Below are 24,940 nucleotides of genomic sequence, written 5' to 3'. Positions count from 1 at the left end.
GTCACCTGCCCACTTCTGGCTGTGCCCACTCCCAGCTGTGCCCACTTGGGGCTGATCACAATCCCCGCCCCCCTGTTCCCATGCCCACATCCGGCTGTGCCCACTTCCGGCTGCTCATGCCCCTACCCCCTTGTTCAGGTGCCCACTTCTGCCTGATCATGTGGCCCCGCCCCCTTGGCAGCTGGTGGAGCCTCCTATCAGCTGGGCTGAGTTGACTGGGAGGTGGCCAAGGCTAGGGACCTCTGCTTCCCCTCTCTGAGCCTCAGTTTTGGCATCTAGAATCTGGGCATGAAAACCCACTTGCTGGCTCCTGTCAACCCAGGTGCTTCAGGAAGGGGAGGCCCAGGCTGGGCTCATTAGGCCAAAGTCCTGGGAGGTAAAGGCAGGGCTTTGGAGTACCCCGAGTCATCCTACAGCCTGGGGCTCGGCAAGCGGAGGAGTCCCTGAGCCAAGCTAACTGCACATCCCACCAACTGGGAGGTGTCCATTGAGTAGCCACGAGATGAATGAATGAATGAACCTTAACCCACAGGTTCCAAAGACCCCAGGGGGCAGCCAGATATTGGCACTGAGGCAGCTTGGCACTTGGGTTTCTTACCCTCTTCAGGGGAAGGAGACAGTGGTCATCCTGGCCCCTGAGATGCCCTGGTGCCCAACACCCCCATGTCATGAGGGTCCCCCTTCACCCTGCTGCTCCTCAGTCTGGGGACCTGCTCACCTGGAGACCCCGTGGCAGAAGCTGGTGGAGCCTCTGCTAGGACACAGGCAGGATTGGGATGGGTGGTCAGGTGCTCTCCCAGTACAGGTCTGGAACATTCTAGGCTGGCAGACATTCGGCCTTTCCTACCCACCACTGGCCACTGCAGTTTAATCTCTTACACCTGGAAATGGACTGAGTTCTCAGGGAGCCCAGGGCCTCTATGTGTGTGTGTGTGTGTGTGTATTGACGTTCAGTGGTACCCACACAGCCACACCAATTACTAAAATATTGTAGTATTTCTTTACTGATTGACTGACAGTGCCCCCAGGCCAACCCTAGGTGGCCCTGCACCTCCCCCCAGTCCACAGAACAGGCCCCTATTCTAGCTTAAGTGTGGCTTTCATTCCCACTGGCCAGTGTCCATGCCAGAATTCATCCTCTGAGTCCAGCTTCCTAGATACTTCAAGGGCACTGAAACTGGCTCCCCAAAGGACCAGAGAGCAAGCTGGCATCTATCTGTTTCCTGCCTGGCTCCAGGGAGCTGTGGGTGGGCACTGCCCAGGGGTCCCTTGCCTACTGGTTCAGCAGCCAGGCCACTGTGTGGCTCATATGCCAGGACAGAAATGTCCAGCTGGGGGGAGAGAGAACAGAATGGGGGTGACCTCTATCCCCACAGAAGGCCTGAGAGCAGCTCAGCTCACCCAGCAGCTCAGAGAGGGAGGTGGTCTCCAGACAGATGACGGGCTCTAGGGCCCACCAGGAGTTAGGGAAGCTGGACTGTCCCTTCCGTGTGGAACTTTAGGCTACGCGGGGTCCTCCCCAGGAGAAAGGAGGAAGGGGCCCCACAGGTCCGTGTTTGGTGACCAGATTCCACAAAAGTCAGGGCCGTGGTCTGACAACACAGCACAACCGAGGACACCTGGGCAGTGGGAGGACTGAGGGTGCCTTGAGTCAGGGCCCTGTGGTTCCGGTCCTGGCGCTGGCACTGAGAGGCCTGGGCCTTGCCACCAGGGGTGGACCCGCCAGAGGAGGCCGGCTGGGGGACTGAGCCCGCCCCCTCAGTAATTGCTGCCTTTTCTCAGTCCCCTCTGACGTCTTTTGCAAACAGTTTTGAGCCCACCCCATGCTATGTAGTCAGGGCTGCACAGGAAGACAGAGGTGGAGCTAGATTGCAACCCAGGTCCCCTGGCTCCTGATGACATGGCATTTATGACAAGCCATCCTGAGAAGGCCCTGTGCCCTCCCTGAGGGTGAAGCTGGGGCAGGGGGAGGACCCCACCATGATGACACGGCCCGGCCTCTCTCCTCCCCTCCCCTCCGTGCCCTGAGAGGGCGGTGGCCAAGGCCACCGAGGGGCCTGCCATTGATCCCTCTCAGCTGGTCCCGTTTAAGTTGGGGGTCAGCAGGGGGCCAGGACAGGATTAACTCAGGTCTCCCTTGCCGCGCCCCCCGCCCCCTTCTCCAGGTGCCCAGCCTAAGCCCCAGAGCCCCGGGCTCACTCCGATTTCATGCTCCGTTCTCGGCCAGCTGCCATCTGCTGCTGCTCTTTGGGGAGGGGGCTCTCAGCTTCCCAGACCATCCCAGCACCCCTTCTTCCCACCGCCCAGGCCGGAAAGTGAAATCAGCATGGGGGGAAAGGCCCTGATGGGACCCTGAGAGATGGCCTGGCAGACCCCCTGCCTGGAAACCCCAAGCCTGGTTCATGCCTGCTTCTCCCCAGTGTCATGCTGCGGGCTCCTACCTGAAGGGCAGTTAAGCTCCAGCATCTGGCAGCCCAGACTCTCCTGACACCTGCCCAGAGGGCCCTGTGCTCCTCAGTCCCCAGCTCCTGCAGACCCTTGCCCTCTGTATGGCTCCCACTGCCCTCCACAGCCACAGTCTCAGGCAGAGACCGAAAAGATGCCTGCTCAGCTGGGGGCACTATGGGGTGGGCCAAGCCAAGGGACCCTAATTAATTAGGGTCAGATCACTCTGGTTCAGGGGTCCTGGGGGCCAGGTGCCTGCATGTCACCTGAGCTTCACACAACCACGTCAACATCCCAGTACAGATGAGGAAAGAGAGGGGTCTGCCAGGGGCCACGTGGCTACAAGGCACCAGAGCCTCCCTTGGAACTCAGGTCTGCCCAAGCCAGGAGCCAGGCCTTCTCGGGGCAAAGGGGATGGGCGGCTGCACCCCCCCCCCCCAATATCTAGTGATGTGGAATTGCCGCATGCGCACAGAGGGACCCCTGAGTGAAATCGAATGCCCTCCCCACCCCACACAGCCCCAAGTCCAGCTGAAGACCCAGAGTCCCCTGGTCTGCAACCAAATGGCTAGTGGGTGGCTCCCAGCTCCTCCTACCAAGGATGGGATCTTGAGGAAATTATTTAACCTGTCTTCATTGTCTGATCTCTAAAATGGGGATGACAATGAGCATGCGCCTCATAGGACTGTAGTGAGCAAATCAGTTAACATGTGTCAGTGGGACTAGGATGGAGCGAGTGCTACCTGAGCACCATGGTATGTGAAATCATCCCCCGACTGTTTCTCGTGCATCCACTGGGTCTTCCTGGTTCCTCCTTGGCAGAGGCACAACTCCTTTCCTCACCGACAGTAACCGACACAAGGTCACATAGTAGACTCTTTTTGCTTTGGTCATGAAGGGCTATTGAGGTTTGTGTGTTGGAGGGTGGCTTGAATTCTAGATTCCAGCCAGCCACATTCTTCCTAGTAGCTAGGCATGAGGAAGCCTTGGGGAAGGAGAGCTGTCTAACTGACAATAGTTCCTTTTTTTGCTTTGACCATTGGGAAGCTCAGAGGCAAAATTATGTATGGTGTTTGCCCAACCCTGTTTAGTTCAAGTAAACAACTAGAGCTCAAGGATGGTGGCTGCTTTCGTTTTGCAATCTGACCTGATTGATTGCTAGTGCTGAGTTGAGAAGGATTCTGAGGCTGCAGCGAGTGATAGCCATAAGAATGGTTGGGAGCATCTGGGCTAAGAAGAGATCAGTGATGAATTAGTGATGTCTGCTGTGAGCACAGGAGTGGAGAGCACACTATGTGCAAGGCATGCATTTGCCATCATCAGGTTGGCAATTCAACTGTGTTTATTTCATTCAAGACCACACTTCCTCATAAATTTACATTTTCTCTGTTATGTTTTATATTTTACTAGAGGCCTGGTGCACAAAAATTGTGCACTGGGCGGGGGGCGGGGGGGTTCCCTCAGGCCGGCCTGTGCCCTCTCACAGTCTGGGACCCCTTGGGGGATGTCCGCCTGCCAGCTTAGGCCCACTTCCCCTGGGATAGGGCCTAAGCTGGCAGACAGACATCCCTCTCGCAGTCCGGAGGTCTCGCAGTCCAGGACCCCTTGCTCCTTACCACCTGTCCTACCACCACCACTGCACTTGCCAGCTGTGAGCCCGGCTTCTGGCTGAGTGGTTCTTCCGCTGTGGGAGCACACTGACCACCAGGGGGCAGCTCCTGCTTTGAGCGTCTGCCCCCTGGTGGTCAGTGCACATCATAGCAACTGGTCATTCTGCAGTTCGGTTGATTTGCGTGTTAGGGTTTTATTATATAGGATTGTATGTACTTCCTTTGTGGAATGAGGCAGGTGATAAATAAAATAAGCCGGATGGTGTCACTTGCAGCCCTCAGCCCTCTTTGCATGGTAAGAGCTCCAGGGAGGGCCCCTGATTGTGGCAGAGAACAGCCACCATAGAGCTGAAGGCTCCCTCAGCCCCCAAGGCTGTGCCTGGCGCCTCCCACAGGCCTGAAAGTGAGTTGGCCCTGATTTCAGCCACAGAAAGTTTCTTGCAAGAAATTAATTAGGGTCAGATCAAGAGTTAGGCTGTCACTAAGGTGTGCTGCCTACCTCCTCACTAAAGACAACGCTGTTTGGCCTGGGCCCCCAACTCCATCTCTCTTTGGGGTACATCTGTGGCTACATCTAATCAGGGCCTGAGAATCTAAAGTAATGTGATTTAGTAACCACCTCCGAGGGCTGCTTTAATGCAAATTCCTTGTCCCTGGCTCAGAACGGCTGCGTCAGAATTCCCAGGCCCTGGCATCTGCATTTCGCCAGTGCCCCCACTGGAAGGAGAGACCACAGGCCTGGTGAGGAACCTGCAGTAACCAGGACAACTCGGGGCTCCTAGGCTGGGGCAGCAGCGCCACCTGGTGGATTCTTCTGGAATACTTCCCATCCATTGTCCTTGCTGCCCTACTGTAGGGAGGCAAGTCCCTCCACCCCTACCCCTCCGCCTCTCCCAGGGCCCCAAGAGGTTGGAGAGGGGGAGATGGTGGGGCAAGTGCCCTCCTATGTCAACCTTTTCCCTGACTTCCACCCCCATCTCAGCGGAGAGGGACTTCCTGTGATATGCCTTACAGCCACGGTGCAGGCTGGGGAAGCCAGGCCTGGGAGTGCCGGGCTCACGCTCCGTGCACAAGTAAGAGCTTCCTTTAAGGTCCACGTTGCATTGTTAAAGCTCCCGAATTCTGCACATCTTGCGCCATCACATCTCTTTAATACACAAATGCTTCCTTCCTTTGTCAAAACCAGATGCTCAGATAGAGGCCAGGCTTGTCCTGCGGCCTCACTGACTCCTCCCTCACCAGCCCACTTTCTGTACCTTCTGGGGGCACCTGGTCTCAGAAACAGGAACCTAGAGGCACAACCTACACCTGTTTCAATATACAAATCCAATTCCAGCCACATGGGCAGCCGGGCCGATGGACCAAGGCATGGGGCTGAAGAGGGGGCCAGAGATGCCGAGAAAGGGCCCTGCCCTGAGGACAGTAGTGGGTGCCAGCATGCTTCCCTGCAGACCCAGCCACTCCACTCACACTCTCTCTCTCCCCTCTGGCCCTCCCGGGCCGGGACGCAGCATCCCCAAGTCAGACCAGATTCTTACAAATCCTCTTTAATCATCAGTCTTCAGATCCGCAGCATGCTTTACAGAGCGGTGCTCGAAGCCCTCCTCGCCCTACAAAGCACAGCCTCACCCACTCACTCCTGAACAGCTCAGGTCCCGGCAAAGGCAGGGCCAGCTCTGTGCCACGCCCCGAGGACGTACCCCTCTGATGCCCTAAGCAGCCCAGGGCCAGGCCCAGCCCCTTTCAGCCTGGCCCAGCTAGGCCTTGCTCCCACGAGTTGGGCCAGGCAGATCTGAGCTGCCTGAGTGGGGCTGGGTCAGGCCTGGGGAAGGGGTGCCATCCCTAACGTCAGGTAAAGCTTATCCTTTCCCACAACCTTTAATGAAAATATGAAAGCCAACGGTATAAGCCTTATAGTGGAAAACAGTTGACCCACGCAGTGGGTAGTCCCCTGACAGCTCAGGGTGCCTTACCTACCCCGCTCCCCATTTTTAATACCCTTCCCCCCATACAATATATACACCCCCCAAGGCAGGTAGAGACCCAGCCCACCTGCGCAGAGATGCTGCAGGGAGGGTTTTCCTTGAGTTGCTCAGAGAACCCTGGTGGGCAGCGAGCGGAGGAGCCACAGCGCAGCCAGGCTCAAGGCTGGAGGCAGAAAGGCAGGGAGGCATCCAGGCCCCAGACAGCCCCTCACTTCCAGCAGCACGGGGCACACAAGTGCCTTGGCAGTGAGGTGCGGGGAGGGCATGGAGGAGGGAGCCAGGGACACCCTGGGAGCCCTGAGGTTGGGGGACAGGCAGGGAGGTGGGGACAGCAGCTGCCTCAGTACTTGGGGACCTTGCTGTAGTCTTCGGAGTGCACGTTCCGGCATAAGCAGATGGACAGGAGCATCCCCAGGAGCTGTTGAGGGGGAGGGCGAGAGTCAGTGGAGGTGGGCTGCCCAGCCCCCAGAAGCCCCAGGGCAGCACCCCACTGTCCAGGTCCACACACAGGGAGTCAGAGAATCCTCGCCCAATGGCATGGCTCAGTGGTTGAGCATCAACCTATGAACCAGATCATGGTTCAATTCCCGGTCAGGGCACATGCTCAGGTTACAGGCTCCATCCCCAGGGTAGGCTGGGGGGACATGCAGGAGGCAGCCTATTGATGATTCTCCCCTATCACTGATGTTTCTATCTCTCTCTCCCTCTCCCTTCCTCTTTGAAATCAATAAGAGACTGAGAGAGAGAGAGAGCGAGAGAGAGCTATGGCCTCGTGACCAGCCTGAGATTCAGGCAGCAGAGGGCCAGGGCGGGACAGTGCTCAGGCCAGGCTTGCCGCAGGGCCTCCCCCAGGACATGAGCACAGCAGGGACAATCCACGGGGACAGAGCATGGGGAGGGCTGCAGGGAGGGGACACGGACCTCAATGACAGCGACGCCCACGCACACGCCTAGGATGATGCCCAGGTTTTCCTGCAGCCACGACTGCACCTTCTCCATGCAGCCCTGCGAGGGAAGAACACAGCCACGTCAGCCACGCCACGCGCCTCACCCCATCACGCAGAACCACTGGGGGCCACCCCCAGCCCAGAGGGGTCTGTGCGTGTCTGGAATAGATATATTAGTGAATAGGTAACGAAGGTACCAATGGCAAGCGGACAAATGGATCAAAGGCAGGAACAACTAAGTGAAGGAAGGGGAAAGGATGGCACGGGAGCCCAGGCGAGCCTGGGTGCCCCTGAGCCCAGCCCCTCGACCCCACCGCCCTCTACGTACCTCCTCATACACGGGCCACTGCTCGGGACTGTTGCCGCTCTGGGTCCCGTTGCCGCTCTGGGTCCCGTTGCCGTTGGAAACCTGGCAGAAGCCCTTCTTCACGAGGGGGCTGTCATCCTCCCCCTTCTTCTCGCAGGAGCAGGGGTAGGTGACGGTGGTGCGGTTCATGAGCTCAGCATTTTCGGTCCAGTTGTAGAAGCTGACCCAGCCACAGCACTTGCCCTGGGCAGAGAGGGGACAGGATGCTCATGCCCAGGCCCATCAGGCAGGCTGCCCTCCTGGCAGAGGTGGGGCCGCCTGGAAAGAGGCTCGGATCTGCTACTTCTAGGCCTCCCTGGTCCCAGCCACACCTCCAGGACTCGAGTTTAGGTTTCACTCGGCTTCTGTGAGCCACGAAGAATTTAAAGGGGCGTTCGGGAAACACATGCCATAAACGGTTAAACAGTGGGAAGAAAAAAAATCAGGACCAGCAGAACAGGAGGGGAGTTCATGTTGAAAAGCAGAACACGGGTGTGGGGGACAAGTAGGAGGGCAGATGGCATTCAGCTAAGAGCGTGGGGTCTGGAGTCAGGCTCCTGGGTTCAAGTCCCAGCTCTGCTACCTACCAGCTGCTCAGCTTTGGTCAAAGTACTGACCTCAGTTTCCTCATCTGCAAAACGGGGTAATACGTTTTCTAACTCCCTGTTACTCGGACTAAACTGGACGAGGCAGGCGGAGCGCCCAGCACAGGTCTGGCGAGCACAGTCATTGCTCAGGAAAGGCCAGTCCCACTGCCAGGGGCTAGGCCCATGCTGGAAATACCCCGGGAAGGCACAGCAGTGTGAGGGCAGGGCTCCTTTCCAATCCTGGCCCTGCCCTGTACACAGGCAAGCCGCTGCCTTTCTCTGGGCTCGACTCCTCGCCTGGAGAATGGGATGGCAATAACCACTATGCTAGGATCCCTGGGAGGATTAAATGAGTTGCATGGGCGAGCTGGGCGAGCTGTGTGAGCTGCGTGCCACTGTGCCCAGCACATGGTCAGTTCCTCACCTGCTTCCTTCTCAGTGACAAGTCCCTGACAGGCAGCCCGGTGGCCAGCAGGGGGCGTGCCAAGCATCTCGGGTGTTCTGAGGTTTCAGGTTGTACTTTTTATGTTGCAGTTGCCTGTCTGCTTTCTCTCTGGCACAGTGGTTCTCAACCTTCCTAATGCCGTGACCCTTTAATACAGTCCCTCATGTTGTGGTGACCCCCAATTTCATTGTTACAAATTGAACATAATTAAAGCATAGTGATTAATCACAAAAACAATATGTAATTATATATGTGTTTTCCGATGGTCTTAGGCAACCCCTGTGAAAGGGTCATTTGACCCCCCAAAGGGGTCACGACCCACAGGTTGAGAACCGCTGCCTAGCAGAAAGGTTGGCACCTCGGAGGTCCTCCCACAAAAGGAGGCGGCTTTCCTTGGCCTGTATTGCACCAGGCGGAGCCCTCCTCTCCAGGACCTCCTGCCCTGACCCACCCACCCTGTGTCTCAGTGGTTGTGCATGGCGAATAAAACACCACCACGTAAGTGCTGCCCAAGGGCTTTAAAAGTTCATCCCACGAATGATACTATAAATATCCAAATGAGTATGGATCAATAGCCCCATTTTATAGATGAGGAAACTGAGGCTCAGAGAAGGTCTGGCCAGGAAGGGGCAGAGTTAGTATCCCAGTCGTCAGGAGCCTGACTTAACCACCTTCTCAGGCGGTGTCTGACAGACATCAGAATCATCTAGAACAGCGGTTCTCAACCTGTGGGTCGTGACCCCTTTGGCGGTCGACCGACCCTTTCACAGGGTTCGCCTAAGACCATCCTGCATATCAGATATTTACATTACGATTCATAACAGTAGCAACATTACAGTTATGAAGTAGCAACGAAAATAATTTTATGGTTGGGTCACAACATGAGGAACTGTATTTAAAGGGCCAGAAGGTTGAGAACCACTGATCTAGAGCCTTGCCAGCTGCAGGGAACCCCCACCAGCCAACCACCTCCCCGGGTGGGATGCTCCTCAGCTCCCAAGGGACTCAGGCTTCTGGGAAGGTGGGACTTGTTCATCCTGGGACAGCGACTCCCTCCAATCGTAGCAAAGTGTCTCAGGAATTGTGGGTCAAACGAATGGTGTGATGACAGCAGCCTCCTGTGTGTGCCCAGCCCTCCAGGTGACCCAGGCCTTCCTACCTGTCCTCACCTGGTCCTCATCAGGAAGTCCGTGAGGCACTCAGGCCAGAAAACATCACCCTACCCTTTTCCCAGCTCAGAAAACTGTGCCCACGTCCCCTGGACAAAGTCCCTCCTCCGTGTCCAGATGCTCCTGCTGTCACTCGGTGCCAGCAGGTCCTATGTGATTGCTGTGCCCAGCGTCCTCAGGGGAGAGGAGGAGGCTGCTGCCCAGAGGAGGGGCCCTGGCCAAGGGCCCACGAGAGAGCCGGCCGCCGGGACCTGATCACAGCCGATGTGTATGTGATGATTGGCTCACCACCAAGGCAGGCTGGGAGCCCAGTCAGATGGCCATTCATTCATTCAGTCAGTCAGTCAGTCAGTCAGTTATTCCATCAGTCATTCAGTCAGCATGCCAGTCTGTCTGTCACGTAGTCCTTCATTCTGGTAGTCAGTCATTGGCCTCTGCCTCTCCCACTTTAATTCAGGTGGAATACACATACTACACTAAAGTACACAAATGCCATCTGTGAGTTTTATATGCATGCCGGCCTAACCACCTGGATCAATGATTAGAACATTCCTTTTACCCCAGAAGTTCCATGGGCTCCTCCTGAGAGGTAGCCTCCACTCAGACTTGGCACCCCATTTCTTAACCTCCAGGCAGAGTTCCCAACACTGGCCAGCCTGGCTTGTGGTGAGAGGGCCGAGAGCTGAATCCTGCTCTCTGGCCACAGGTGGGAGCACTGTGAGCCATGGGACAGCCTCCAAGACCCGGGACCCCTGAGCAAAGAGCTGTGGTGGTGGCTGAGGGGCCAGGAGCCCCCACCCCATCAGATGCACACTCACACAAGCTCGCTAATGTAGTCTGTCAGGGACATACAGGCACACGGACGACCAGACCCAGACACACAGATACCCACAGGCCCGGAGCCTCACGCTGGCCACCCCTCCCCACCCAGCTTACCTGAGCCTGCACGTAGTCCCAGCCCTGCTGCAGGCTGTCCTCCTGGCCATCCTTGTAGTCCCGAATGAGCTTGGTCACGATGCTGCCCATCTCCTGCTTCACCTGCAGAGAGGAGAGCCAGGGTCAGGTCTGACTTCTGGAAACCCATGCCCACCTCTGGTCACATCGATTTAAACCGCCTCTCCCCCTCCCTCACCCGCGAGCCCGGGGACATGCTCGCGGTGCCACAGCATTTCATTGTCCATTCCAACCACTTCCCTGGCACTTCCTGTTGGTCACCACGCCATGCTCAGTGCAGCCAGGACCAACCGCTCCTGCCCGCAGTCTATTTGGCACTCAGCAGCCGCAGGGCCCTTTAAACGTGAATCTTTCCATGTCACCGAGAAAACCTCCCAGTCGCTCCCTGTGGCATTCCGGACAAATGCCAACACCCTCTCAGTGCCCACAAGGCCCTGCCTCATCTGTGCCCTGCTCTCCCCAGACCTCGGTCCTTCTGTTCTTGCCTCCTCTGTTTCTATTACACTGGTCTCCTTGCAGTCTGTGTGCTAGGCTCACTCCTGCCTCAGGGCCTTTGCACTCACTGTCACTCTGCCTGGAATCCTCTTCCCCCAAACATTAACACGACTCCCTTCCTTAGGGCTCTGCCCAAATGTCACCTCCTCAGACAGGCCTTCCTGGACCACCCTACAGAATAGCATCCCTTCCCTCCCCACACCCACCCAGGCCCTCCTTGTCTTGTATTTTCTCCATAGCATTGTCATGACATGATCATTTGTTTCCAGGATTTATCACCCTCTACTTCTCCCCCCTGAGAACGTCAGCTCCATGGGAGCAGGGATTGTGTCTGTGAGCCTGGCCAGAGTAGGTGTGCGGTGTCCACAGTAAGGAACATGTGCAGAACGGCTGCTATCTGCACGCACCCCGAGGTCCTCATGCACACACCCACGGTCCTCATGCATGTACCCCACAGTCCTCATGCATGCACCCCGAGGTCCTCATGCATGCACCCCGAGGTCCTCATGCATGCACCCCACAGTCCTCATGCATGCACCCCGAGGTCCTCATGCACACACCCACGGTCCTCATGCACGTACCACACAGTCCTCATGCACGCACCCACAGTCCTCATGCACGCACCCACAGTCCTCATGCATGCACCCTGAGGTCCTCATGCATGCACCCCCACAGTCCTCATGCATGCACCCACAGTCCTCATGCACGCACCCACAGTCCTCACGCATGCACCCCACAGTCCTCATGCACGCACCCACAGTCCTCACGCATGCACCCCCACAGTCCTCATGCATGCACCCACAGTCCTCACGCATGCACCCCACAGTCCTCATGCACGCACCCACAGTCCTCATGCACGCACCCACAGTCCTCACGCATGCACCCCACAGTCCTCATGCACGCACCCACAGTCCTCATGCACGCACCCACAGTCCTCATGCATGCACCCACAGTCCTCAAGCATGTACAACACAGCCTTCATGCACGCACCCTGTCTACCCTCACACCTGCCCTGGGCCCCACAGAATCCACACCCTGGCAGTGCTGGTCGCCATGCTCAGGAATTCAGAGGCCCACAATGAAGAAGGGAAAAGCACACCGCTTTTCACTAAATGCACAGAGACACTGATTTACAAATAAGGCGGGTGAGGGGTGCAGGATCAAAAGAATTCACCCCAAAGGCCTCTCACTGGGGCCCTGAACTGAGGCCCTCACTACAGCAGCTTTTCAGGAACGAGTTAGCTGTGCGAAAGGAAGCAAACGGAAACCAGCCCAGGTGGCTGAGGACAGGGCTTTCCCCAGGGACTAGAACGGCCCCATGTGGGATGGGGCCCCGGAGCCAGCCCTGGCCTGGCCCCCCCGGCCTCTCCCGTGGGCCTTGCCCAAGGCCCTTCTCAGCATGCACAGGCTGGTTGTGGTCACCCCAGGCGAAGGGCCCGAGAGGCGCAGGGGCACCTGCCTCTCAGTTCCTGAGAAAGGGGATCAGGGAGAGGGGACAGGTGCTTCCAGGCAGGGACTTTCACAGCCTGGCTCCGAATCCTGTGCGTGGGACTTCCGCCAGCGCCCCACAGGCAGCCGCACCTGCTGTGCTCAGAGAAACCACATCCTCCGGATGGACCTGCGGCCCTGCGTCCTGGGCCTCCGTCACTAACCCAGGGAAACCAGCCTGAGGACCTCGCTCTGCCCTCTTCCCCTTGATAAAACCATTTGCATGTTGCTTCTTGTTTACTCCCCAGAGCTCTCTACAGTTTACCAAGCTTTCTGGTCCGTAACAAGCCCAGTGGCTAACATGGACCGAATGCTTGCTTTGCACCAGTGCTGTGCTAAGCGCTTTTCATGCGGCATCACACTTCAATCCCCAGAGCAGACATATGCTCGGGGTACTGACCTCGGTCCCTCAGTCTAGAGATGTAGAAAAGGAGGCTCAGAGAGGTTCATTAACTTGCTCAAAGTCACACAGCCAACAAGTAGAACAGCTGAGGTTTGAACTCAGGCCTGATTCGAAAACCCAAGCTTTTACCCATTCGGCTCTACTGGCACTTTAACCATATGGCTATACCTTGAAGTGGGTCATAGCACCTTTAAGAAGGGCCCAGAGAAGCCTAGTGGTGGGCCCCTGCCACATAGCTGGGGCGGTCCACCTGCAGATCTTGTATCTTTCTGCCCCGCCATCTCTGCTCCCCACCTCTGCCCCCATGAACGGATGATCACCGAGGCGTGGAAAGAAGGGGGTTCCCCAGAGGCATTTGCTTGGGGAACATCCTCTCCCGGCCTTCCCCCACGGACCCAGGCTCCATTTACACCCCGGGGTGGTTGCCGCAGCAGCCCGGACTTCCCTGTTTCGGGTCCTCCCGAAATGAGAAGGTGATGGAAACCACGTGCTTTCCACTGACACTGGGTGGTTTCCATGGAAACACCATATCATCCTCCAGCCCAGAATGTGGCTGAAGGCCACAGCCGAGCCACAGGGACCACGGCTGCAGGGGCCGGCTCAGCTGATGCCTGGGGATCCCAATCCCAAGGCTGTGTTGGGAGCCCAGGGAGGTCACCCTGGCAACCAGGCTGCTCCTGAGACAAGGAGGAGCAGGGAGATAGAGAGGATGCTCACCATCTCCTTCACCTCTGCAGGCTGCCTCTGTGGTTCCCGACTGCCCTGCACCCATTCTCCCTTCTTCGTGAAATAACAGCTCCTTTCCTTAAGGGTCAGCACCCCTCAGTCCATCCATGTGCCTGGCAGGCCTCCCCCCACCCCACCTCCCTGCTGCTATGGGCAGGCAAAGACCCAGGCTGCCACTTGAATGCCTTCCACACCGTTGGCACAGGGGGAGCTTTAGGGATGAGTACATGTCCCAGGGTCACACACACAGGCTCTCTCTTTCTACTAATCTGACGGGAGGAGGGCCGCCACCTTGGGCTCCACTGGGGACAGCCCGCCTGAGAAGAAAGTGGAGGAGGGAGAGGGAGAGACCTGCTGGCAGCCTCGGGATGCCTGGGCCCAGCTGAGCCTGCGGCCAGCCGCCTACTCTCAGTGGGTCAAGGCCGCCGGCGATCGAGTCCTGCCCAAGAAGAACGGCATCTTTATAGCCAGTGCAAGATGGAAACGCAGGGCCCTCGCTCAAAAAGGACTAAGAATTTCGAAGCAGCAGCAGCAGCAGAGCAGCAGGCGAGCACAGGACCCTTCTAAGTGCGGGACCCTGCGTGACTGCTCGGGTCACCTGCCTAAGAAGCCAGCTCCGGTCCTGCCCAACACCATCCTCCCATTTCCAGGAGAGCAGACGGAGGCCCCCAGGGTCAGAGCAACTTCCCAAGGCCACACAGCTGCAGGCAGCAAAAGTGCGACTGTAACCTGATGTGAGCCGCTCCAGAAGCCCAAGACCTGAACCACAACAAGCCACTCACTGTCTCCACCGACCCCCAGATGGACACCCCCGCCCCCCCGCCTTTCCCCACCAATGCTGTGCCTTTATTTCACCCTGTGGTGTGACTTTGCACAGGGAGGCTAAATTAGAAGAGAACTTTGAGTCCAGTGTATCATCTACATGTAAGAACCCCTCCCATACTTTTCCAGGTTCTACTTAAATGCTCCCTTTGATGGGGAACTCACTACCTCACAAAACAGCACATTTTAGGGTTGAGGGCCTCTTGATAGAAGCAATTCATTTTAAGTTGAGCCCAGATGATTTCCACCATTCGTGTTAGTTCTCGTCCTCCCTTTTCCTGCCCAACGGGGAACAGATCAAATCGCTCTCTCCCGGGACAATGATGTTTCAGCTATTCAAGACCAGGCCACGTCTCCCCTTACCCTCTTCTTTCCAGGGGAAGTTTCTAGGTTCCTTTGGTCACCCTTTTGAGATGGTGTCCAGACCTCTCCCCACACTCTTTATACTAACTCAGAGGTGGGGGGCATCCTGCCCACAAGCCATATAAAACCCACAAAGTCATTTGGCCTTGCCCTGCTATGGCAACCGCAGGTAGAACTCAAAATTCAATAAATCTAGGAGCTTTTTTCATAGCAACATTTATATATATAAAAGGCTAATATGCAAAGTGTCCCCTCGGGAGTTCAACCAGGAGACCAGGGGTTCGATCACTTGCTATGATGTGCGCTGACCACCAGGGGGCGGCACGGAATGAAGGAAGGCTCCGACTGGCAGCCAAAGGCTCCTATTGGCCCTGATCACCGGCTAGGCCTAGGGACCCTACCCGTGCATGAATTTTGTGAACGGAGCCTCCAGTAAATTTATATTAAGTGAATTATATTAAGGACCCTTGGCAGAAAAAAGGTTCCCCACCCCTGCTCTAACCTGTCAAATTCCCTTAGAATGAGTGCCCAGACGCAATGTAACATGTAACGGCTACATTCTCCTGTCTTCTCCCTGGGTTCCATGGGCCATGTGCCTGAATGCTTCCAGGCTTCACCCCGGTGTCCTGAGAGGAAACGGGCACCCTTTGCAAGCGCTAATGTGGAGGGATGGCATGTTTACTCTAATGACCACCGGAGTCTCCCTGAAATTCCACTGCAATCCAAACAGCCAGAGACCCCGAGTTCACATCATGTCCCGGTCACCTCGGGAGGTCCTGAGGGCAGGCCCTGCGCCGGAGCCACCTGCGCAGCCCGGCACCCGCAGGTGCTACAAGTCTTTGTCCCACTTTCCCTGGGATCCCTTCCCGGAGGGACAACCTGGACACTTCCTTCCCTAAAGCGAAGAGATAGGGCACCCTCTCCCTGTGCTGCCCCAGGGAGTTTCATCTCAGCGAGGGGGCCTCTCACGGACTCGCATGGTCCCCGAGGAGCCTGCTTTCCTACCTGTACCTTAGGACGCGTGCCCGGTGCCTATGTGGGCCTCTCGGGGAGCGAGAAGGCAGGATCACAGCTCTCCTGACCACACTCTCTGAGGACCACGGGGCAGTCGGCTCAGACAGTGTCCTGACCCCCCACCCCCAGCTCCCATCCAGACCATGCGAGCCCCTTCCCTGTCAAGCTCTCATCCCCCAGGCCTTCTCCTGAGCCCTTGATATAACCCCTCGGAACCTCGGCAATTTCATCTGTGCAGGCTGCTGGGCAGGTGAGAAGTGTGCACTGCATGAGTGCAGCCAGCCCAGTGCCCGGCACGTCATAGGAAGCGGAATCAGCCCACTTCCTTCCTCCTGGCTCCTCCCACCGTCCGCTGCCTGCAGGGAACACGTCAGAACCCCAGACTGTCAGGTCGCCTGAGGCTCAGAGAGACCGGGTAACCTGCCTGAACACACACCGCACCCAGTGGCAGAGCCCACCCTCCAGCACAGGGTCCCCGAATCCCAGACCTGCCCTTTGCCCTCTCAATGGAGGCTGGATCAACAGTCAGGTGAGGAGGCAGCCAGGGGAATCTCAACCTCACACTTCCTGGTCCCACAGTCCTTGCTAACATCAATATTGATACCAACAACAGGAACAGCTGCCATTTGTTGAGCCCTTACTAGGCACCAACGAAGTTAATAACGATGACAACAGCCATCACACTTGCAATGATGCCAGCGACCATCTGGTCGGGGCCGGTACTACCCTGAGCCCTTCCCATGGGTCAGCGGCCTTCCCCCTCGCCACGGCCTATAAGGTGGCTCTTGGGGCCCACGTGCTCCGGCGCTGAGATCCCCCAAGTTTCACAGGGGGATCAGGCTGTGTCACAGCCCAAAGTCTCTCCCATTCACGTTTCCGGGGGGCACCTGAATGGGGGACACAAAGGCCACAAAGAGCCCCACTTCCGTCCGGGTCCATTTTGCCACCAAATGAGCTGCAAATGTTGTGTGTGTGTGTGTGTGTGTGTGTGTGTGCGTTTTGGGGCGGGGGTGGGGGGGAGCGGTTTCAAAGTGGTTTGGGGTTTCAGAATTGCAGACAATTGCTTATTGCCATTTGACACACAAGGCAACTGAGGCCCAGAGAGGCTAAGGAATGTGCTGAGAGTCTCAGCGCAGAGGTTCCAACATGGGTGGTTTACTCTGGAGCCAGGCTGGGCCACCATGCTGTATGTTATAAACGTGTTGTAGTCAGTGTGCCTGGGGGGGGGGGGGGGGGCAGGCAGGTTTATCCTGATTTATAATCGGGGAACCCAAGGCTGGGGAGCCCACATGCCTTGTCCAAGGCCCCGGCTGCCCTCGGCTCTGCCCTGGAAACAGTGGCCACTGGAAGCGAGGGGCAGGAAACACAGATGGCAGCCCAGGGGTTCCTTCCCTCCCACCTGCCCAGGGGGCCTGGCGAGGGGGGAGAAGGCCCCCCACCGCCGCCTTGGAACAGGCCTTCCCTTCAGGCTCCCAGTGCCCCCCCCCCCCCTCCAGCTGGGCCTCATCTGCAGGAATAAACACCATCAAGGGCATGTTTAGTCTTTAGCTGGGATTTACAATGTGCCGGGAAAGAAAAAATAAATCATTCATTCCAACTTGGGCGATAGGGTGGCGCCAGAACTTCCCCAGAAAAGCCAGAAAATTTCCCTTGCCTTCCAGAGAGGAGGTGGGACAAGGGGAGGGGGCTGGGACCAGGGGAAGGGGGATGTCAAGCCTGGGGGTGGTGAAGGAGGCAAAGAAGGGGACAGAATCTAGCCTGGAGTCAGGAGAGGCGATCCTCCCCCCAAGCCCTGCTCTGGAGCCGGGGACACCTCCGTGGTGTAGCTCCTGGTGGTGAGCCAAGCAGAGACTGTACCATCCTGTGGGCAGGCAGCGTGCTGTCGGGGGAGGCATGGGCCTGAGTCAGAGGAAGCGGAGGGAAATCTCCACTCTGACACCTCCAACCTGTGGGTGACCGTGACCGAAGGTCACTTTGCTTTTCTGGGCCTCGGTTTCCTGAAGTGGAAAATGCTTGCAAAACTGAAACGTGTCAAGTTATGAAGTCAGCTCCTGGCGTGTGGCTGGTGCCCATAGATGGGCACCACCTTTATTACTGTGAGATGGGGAAACACACAGGGGCGAGAAGGTGGACTGCCCAGCACCCGACAGAGCTGACTAGCTTCTGAGTCACAGGAACCACCTCACTGGAGCCCAGTTCTGATCTACCCTGATGATAACGTGCAACTGACTGGGTCCCAGAAAAGCCCCAGGGACTGATCCCCAAAACCTGTCTCTGGAAAAGGACATTCTTTGCCCTAAGCATCTGCCTCCTGTGCGGTGGCCAAGCAAGCTTCCTGTCATCTGCTGAAACTGTTTCCCCTTTTCCCTTGACCGCCAGGAAGCTCCGTGTCCAAGTTAGCCCTCCGTTACATGAGCATCTCATCCCCTGGCTTCAGGCACAATGGTCTTCCTCTCTCTGAGTGTGCATTCTGATCTCTCCAATCTGGTTTTCTGTAGGAAGTCAGGGCCAGTCCTCCTGGCAAACAGGCTGGGTGTGGATTGTAAATAAGCAAAGCAGGTTTAGGTAGGAACCACCACAGTGAGAAATTTCACCCACGTGAACCCAGAAGCCAGGTTGCTGGGGTTTGGATCTCAGCTCTGCCATTTACTAGCTGTGTGACCTTTGGCCAAGTTGCTTAACCTCTCTGTGCCTCAGCTCCCATATGTGCACACGAGGGTTTTCATATCCATGACCTCAGAGGATTTCTGTGAGGATCGAATAGTAAATGCAGTCGGTACACAACATTCAGTTCCAGGTGTTTTCTAAGTGTTAGCTACTGACGGTGTCATGTTTTCTCACTTCTAAGGGGGATTGGCGGTAACTTGACCTTCAAATGGTAAAATGCAGGAGCCCTCATGGCTGCCGGCTCTGCACCTGCTCAGAGGACCAGACCTGTAGCACTGGAGGAAGGCAGGCCCTGGCCCAGCTGGGCCACGGTGAACTCCTCCTGGAGTCCGGGAGCCTGAGCGCTCCCTGCTCTGGCCATTGACCTGCTGGCTGCCCTCACGCCCTCACCTGGAGGACAGGGCTCTCACACTTGGGGAAGCGTGGTGGGGATCAGTGGAAGAATGAATGTAAAGTGGCCAACACTGCCCCAGCATATGGTTTGTGCTGACCCGATGTAGGGATGGTGGAGGCTACTGTTACTATTGCTGACATTGCTATCGCTATTAATCTCTCTGAGCATCTGCTTTCCTGTCTGACAACCTAACACTTACTGTACAGAGCTGCTGTGAGGAGAGACTATGTGTGTAAAGCTTCTAGAAGTTACCATGTGCACATAGTAGGTCTTCCTTAAGTAACTGTGATCATCACAATTGAGTGGCTCGCCCAGCAGCCATTCCCGGCTCCTTGTGTCCCTGTCTTTAGAGTCGGAAAGCCAGATACGTTCTCAGCCACCCTGAACACCAGGGGTGCCTTTGTAACACAATCTGGGGCACATTTTTAGGGGCATTGCTCTTCTTCCCCTTGATCTGGCCACAGCAGCACAAGACGGGGCTGTGGCAGCCACTGTGGGACCACAAGGTGAGTGGCATGCTGTGGAAAAGCCACCACAACGAGGATGCTGAAGAGACAGCCAGGACCACAGTCCCTGAGCTTCCACGCTTGACTGCTGGCTACATGCACCAGTGTCCTTAGATCTGAAGCACAGTAAGTCTAACGTTCTTGTCTGCAAAGCTGCGCACCTTCCCTCTGGCGCAGGCCTGGGGTTTTTATTGACAGCCTCCTCCCTGGGCCTCACCTGTGGGTGAGGGGCATGGATTTAACGGTTGCTAAGGAGCCTTCACATTAATGAAAACGTTTACTGAGTCCTTACCATGCCAAGCACTAACATAATCTCACGGAACCCTCCCAACGACCCAAAGAGTTAGATTTCATTATTGTCCCCAGTTTGCAGAGGGTGAACCGGGCAGAGAGAGGCGAGCGGCTGGCGCACAGTGGCTACAGGCCTGGAACGGGGAGGGGTGGAGTGGGATCCTGGTCCAAGGGTGACTCTGCCCACAGAGCCCGCCTTCCAGGCCAAGGGTCCGCGGTGTGACCACGGGGAGGCTGCCTGTACCCACGGGCTCGTCCGGGACAGCTGAGGCTTCTATCTCCCCCCACCCCCTGGCGGATCCCCGACGCGGCCGTCCAATGCCTGCTGGGCACGGGAGGGAGGGGTGCGTACCTTGTCCATGTTGAAATAGAAGAGGATGCCAGCAGCCACCTGGGCGATGAGGATCAGGAGGAGGAAGATGAAGTACTGGGGACACAGAGCCGGCAGGTTAGCAGGAAGCCCTCACCAGGTCCCCCCTCAGGCGCGCCCCACCCGGCCTGGCCGCGCAGGGCTCAGGGCAGGACAGGCGGGGGAGGGGGAGGGGGGCTACTCACCAGCCCCAGCAGGCAGCGGACCTCGTTCACGGCGCCGATGCAGCCCAGGAAGCCCATGAGCATGGTGACGGCCCCCACGCCGATGAAGACGTAGGCGCCCACGCTGAGCGAGGTGGAGGAGGCCTCTGGGGATGGGAGGGAGGGTGTGCCATCAGGCCAGCTGTCTCGCCCTCGTGAAGTACAGAATCAGGGGCAGGGCCCGAAGGTCCAGGACCTTCCTTGGAGTCGGGGTGCTGGGTCAGCCCCCCAGCAAGGAACCTGCTCCTCGCCCCCTTTGGAAGCTGCCCGGATGTGCCTCCCCCAATCTACCCTAACCCCCATCCCTGCTTCACTTGATCTCCTCAGCACTGACCAGGAGTGAGAAGCCGACCTTTCGCTAATCTCGCTTGCTCCTGCCTGCAGCCCCACAAGAATGAGAGGTCCAGGGGGGCAGGGACTCAGGTTTGCTCCTGCTGAGCCCCCAGATCCCGAGCCGTGTCTGGCACAGCAACAGGATGAGTGAGTAGCTGCTGAATTAACGAACCACAGACTGGCAGGCCCTGCTGGGGCCACGGACACCACTGCCTGCCTTCCTCCTCGCCCATAGATAGGACTAAACACCTGCCTCTCCAGCCCACTCACTCCCTGTGCCTCCGGGCTTCACATGCCACCTCCAACTCTGACATCACTCAGCACAGCCGCTTCCAGCCGAGGAAACGGAACCAGAGGCTCAGAGCGCTGCGCCAGCACAGACCAGAGCTGGGATTGGAAATGTGCAGACCTCCAAGGCCGCTCTTTCTACCAATGCACGGGGCACATGTCCTGGCACGGGTGTGGCGCTTGCTCATTCCTTCAGCCAACACATGTTTACCAGGCGCTCACCACCTGCCAGACACTGTGCTGGCTGCTGGGGATGCAGAGTCAGGCGGTAGAGGTTCCCACACCCAGGAGCTGACATTATGTGGGGCGGGGAGTGGGGACAACAAGAAAACAATACAATCTTCTGGCTGCATAAAGGGCCATGGAGGTGCTAAGCCGGCTAACGTGGAGAACTAGGGAGCAGGGAGTGGGTTGCAGTGTGAGGAAGGCTGGTCTGAGCAGGTGATGTTTGAGCTGAGATGAGAAAGGAGAGGTCATTCAATTCAAGACCTCAAGGGAAGGGAAAAGCATTCCAGGCAGTGGGAACAGCAGGTGCAAAGGCCTGAGGAAGGAGTAAGTTCGATGCATTTGAAGAATGGAAAGAAGGGGAGAAAGAAGGGACCAGCGTGAGTGAGAGAGGAGTATGACAGACAATGGCAAGAGTCCCTCCCCAGGGCCATGGGCAGACAGAGCCTGCCCCTGTGGGTGGAGATGGGCAGTTCTGTGCAGGCATTTCCCAAGAAGCCCAACAGATCACACAGGGCAGAGTGCATGTCCACCTCTGGCCTGTAGGCATGGGGTACCCTCTAGCCTGAGGCTGGGACACACCAGGAGGCCAGGGTGAATGTGCCCCTACAGGCAGGGGCTGAGGGCTCACTCCCAGGAGGCAGCTGGGAGCAGAGGCTGGAGACCACACTAGCGATCAGAGGAACTTCCTAGGGATACGGATTCCTGGGTGCCGCACAAGACCGCCCGGAGTCTGCATGTGCGATGTGCCTCCATAGGACTGGGGCGCAGTCAGGGCCGGCCCAGGGAGAACACCGCCTGCCCCTGGGGGACCTGGGAGCCATGAGGGGTTAGCGCCCTTAAGGAATAACCACACAGCTGGAGTGTGGGTGGGGGGAGGGCCTGGTCCAGCTCCACTTCCTGTTGGCAGACAGAATGTTCTGGAACTCAGGACGAGGCTGGCCCGCCCACCCCACGCTCAGGGTGCCAGGGCAGGGCTGCCTCTGTCTGGCTCCTCACAGGCCTCCAGGAATCCGGGCAGAGCTCTGCTGGGTGAGGGTGGGGCTTCCTCTGGTTCCAGGCCCTCGCCGCCCTGGCTCTGGGCAATCTCCATGGGCAGCAGGAGCCCACAAATTTCACTTTTCCTGAACTTCCTGGGCTTGGGTTCCGACAGGTCCTCCCAGCGATGACAACTCCTAGAACAAAGGACCTGGCACTGCCTGGTGTGTGGCAGCCCAGCAAGGCCCTTTATCCATCATCCTGCTTCCCTTCCACCACAGCCCCACGAGGGCAGGCTCACATCCTTACTGGTCCCTAAGGGCCCGAGGCCCAGAGAGGCTGAGAGGCGGCCGAGGTGGCCAGCAGGCCAGGCCCAGGGCTGAGACCCCAGCTCCGGCTCTGCCGCTGGGCGGCAGCTGAGCCTCTGAATCTTGGTTTCTCAGATACCAGCCCCTGTCCTCACCCAGGTCGCAGGCCGGCCCCTATCTGAGCAACTGACTGAGTAAGGGACCTGTGACTATTCCAGGGTGACCCATCCGCTGTGTGTGGCAGAAACACCTTGATCTTACTGGGCCAGGCAGGTACCAGCGAGGGAGAGGGAAGTGGCCGAACCCAAAGGGACTGGGCACCACGAGGAGGGAGCTCTAATCCCAGCGCTGCTGCCCACAGCCTCTGGGCACTTGGCCGGCACTTCCCTGACTGAGCCGGGTCCTTATGGAAGCACATCGAAAAGGCAGGCTCCAGGCGGTCTTGTGGCGGACCCCTTTCCCTGGCCTCTATTACTTTCTCCGTAGAAAGGAACCAAGCCCTACTTCCTAAAGACGTTATAAGAATTAGAGGGTGTTATTAATGTTATTCTTTAACAATTACAATTATTATAACTAATGTTACAATTGTTATAAATATTAATCTTTAACAATCACCTAGGAGTTTTCTAAACTCTTTTTGAATATTAACTCATTTAATTTCTCACCATCACCTTACGAGGTACATTCTATTACTTCTATTTTACAGACAAAGAGGCTCAGAGAGGTGAAGTAATGTACCCAGGATCACAGAGCTCACAGGCAGCAGAGCCGGGATTGGAACCAGAGGAGCCTGTATCCAGAACCTGCACTCTTCCCCCGTGCTTGCATCCGCTTACTGTGTGAACCCGAGGTGTCCGCAGAACTACAGGGGATCAGGAAGTGGGGGCTCAGGAGCCATGTCACCTGGCTCACATCCGGCTCTCCACCCTCTGGCCGTGTGCCCTCAGATAAGTTACTTCCCTCCCTGTGCTTCAGTTTCCTCCACTGTAAAACGTGGATAGTAATGCAGGGAGGATTCGATGAGGTAAGAGAAGCGCTGTGTCACGCGGCCTGCACATAGTAGGTCAGGAGCCCTGGGTTCCCGGCTCCCATCCTTCCTTGCTATGTGACTCTGAGCAAGTCGTTTTCCCCTTGCCAAGCTTCAGTCTACCCAAGGGTACAGTGACTGGGCTAGCAGATCAGATGGGTGTTTCTGAACCCTGGCTGCCTGGGGAAACACCTGGGGAGCTTTGTAAAAACCACGGTGCTCCAGGCCACACCCTTGGGGTGGGTCCCAGGCCTGGTATTGGTAAAACACACAGTGTGCATCCAGGAGCTTCTAAAGCAGCGGTTCTCAACCTGTGGATCGCGACCCCTTTGGCGGTCGAACGACCCTTTCACAGGGGTCGCCTAAGACCACCCTGCATATCAGATATTTACATTACGATTCATAACAGTAGCAGCATGACAGTTATGAAGTAGCAACGAAAATAATTTTATGGTTGGGTCACAACATGAGGAACTGTATTTAAAAAAGGGCCAGAAGGTTGAGAACCACTGCTCTAAAGTCTGGCCAGCTTGAGATTCTCAGACTTGAACAGGGAGGAAGCAGGAGGAGGCAGGAGGAGGCAGGGGGGAGTAGCGAGCAGTCCCTGGAGCCTTGGGGCGGGGTAAAGAGGGCAGAAATGAGCAGGCTGGGCCTCAAGACTTTGCCCTGTGGCACAGTGCCCACTGGGTGTGGGTTATGGCCCAGGAAGTAGTGAGTCTGGGCTTAGTCAAGGCCAAGGAGGATGGGTCCCCTCTTGGGAGGGCATGGGAGTGTGAGCACCCAGCTGAGATAGGAAACCCGGATCCTCGCCCCAGAATAGGGGAATAATCTGCTGCCCCCCAGTAGGAGGAAAGACTGACAGCCCCAGGTCGAATCTGATGTGGCTGGCGGGTGGATCACCCTTGCTCCCCTCACGGTCTGAGGGGAGAAGGCTCAGCCCCCTGGGGCCACGGTGACAGGTGTGCCCCTCCATCACCCATCCCAGCCCGGTTCTGCTTTATTCAAATCAAGCAGCTGTCGTGGGCCTGAGTCCAAACCTGCTACCTCCACAGCTGCTTGGAGGGGAAGTGAGCCAAGGACGACACACTCACTGATGGGAGTGGCATCACTGTGCTACTTGGGGCCATGTGCTCGGCTTCCCTCCCACCACAGGCGTCTATGAGAGGTCAGTGCAGCAAGCCTGGTGGGCTTCCTGGAGGAGACTGCGAGTAGACTGGGAATGGCTCTTATCATCTTGGGCGTCTTTCTTCCTGCTTCTGAATAGTGAAAGAGGGGGCTTCCATGTTGTGGCTCTCTCACCATGTGCAGCATTTAGGACCAAAGCTCTCAGAGCTCAAGCCCCACACCTATCACTCATAAGCTGCGTGAACTTGAGCAAGGGATGTGAGTCCTTTGACCTCACTCCTTCATTTTTGAGGCAGCGATAGCACAGTTCCTACCTCGCAGAGCTGTTGTGGGATTAAGACAATTGATCTGTGCAACATGCTTAGGCCTGTGAGCACGAACAACAGAAGTGGTAGCTGGTACCTTCCTCCTCAGTGCACGTGCCCG

At 57.1% G+C, this 24,940-nt stretch overlaps 1 protein-coding gene across 3 annotated transcripts in view; it reads right to left on the bottom strand.

The window, feature by feature from the left end:
* Positions 1-5,188: 5,188 nt before the first annotated feature.
* The window catches only part of CD82 (CD82 molecule), a 52,504-nt gene continuing 32,752 nt past the window's right edge, over positions 5,189-24,940 (bottom strand). For all 3 annotated transcript variants that reach the window (XM_081099547.1, XM_081099548.1, XM_081099549.1), the window contains 6 exons: positions 20,213-20,337; positions 20,010-20,084; positions 10,471-10,572; positions 7,316-7,537; positions 6,962-7,045; positions 5,189-6,458 (listed from right to left, as the gene is read on the bottom strand). In XM_081099547.1, coding sequence (XP_080955673.1) covers positions 6,381-6,458; positions 6,962-7,045; positions 7,316-7,537; positions 10,471-10,572; positions 20,010-20,084; positions 20,213-20,337 — 686 coding nt within the window. In that variant the 3' untranslated portion in view covers positions 5,189-6,380. The remainder of the gene's footprint in view (positions 6,459-6,961; positions 7,046-7,315; positions 7,538-10,470; positions 10,573-20,009; positions 20,085-20,212; positions 20,338-24,940) is intronic.

Source organism: Myotis nattereri, assembly GCF_964212035.1.
Source record: "Myotis nattereri genome assembly, chromosome: 9".
Classification (NCBI taxonomy): Eukaryota; Metazoa; Chordata; class Mammalia; order Chiroptera; family Vespertilionidae; genus Myotis; species Myotis nattereri.
The sequence above is the reverse complement of the archived record's forward strand: the minus strand, read 5'-3'. Positions and strand labels throughout refer to the sequence as shown.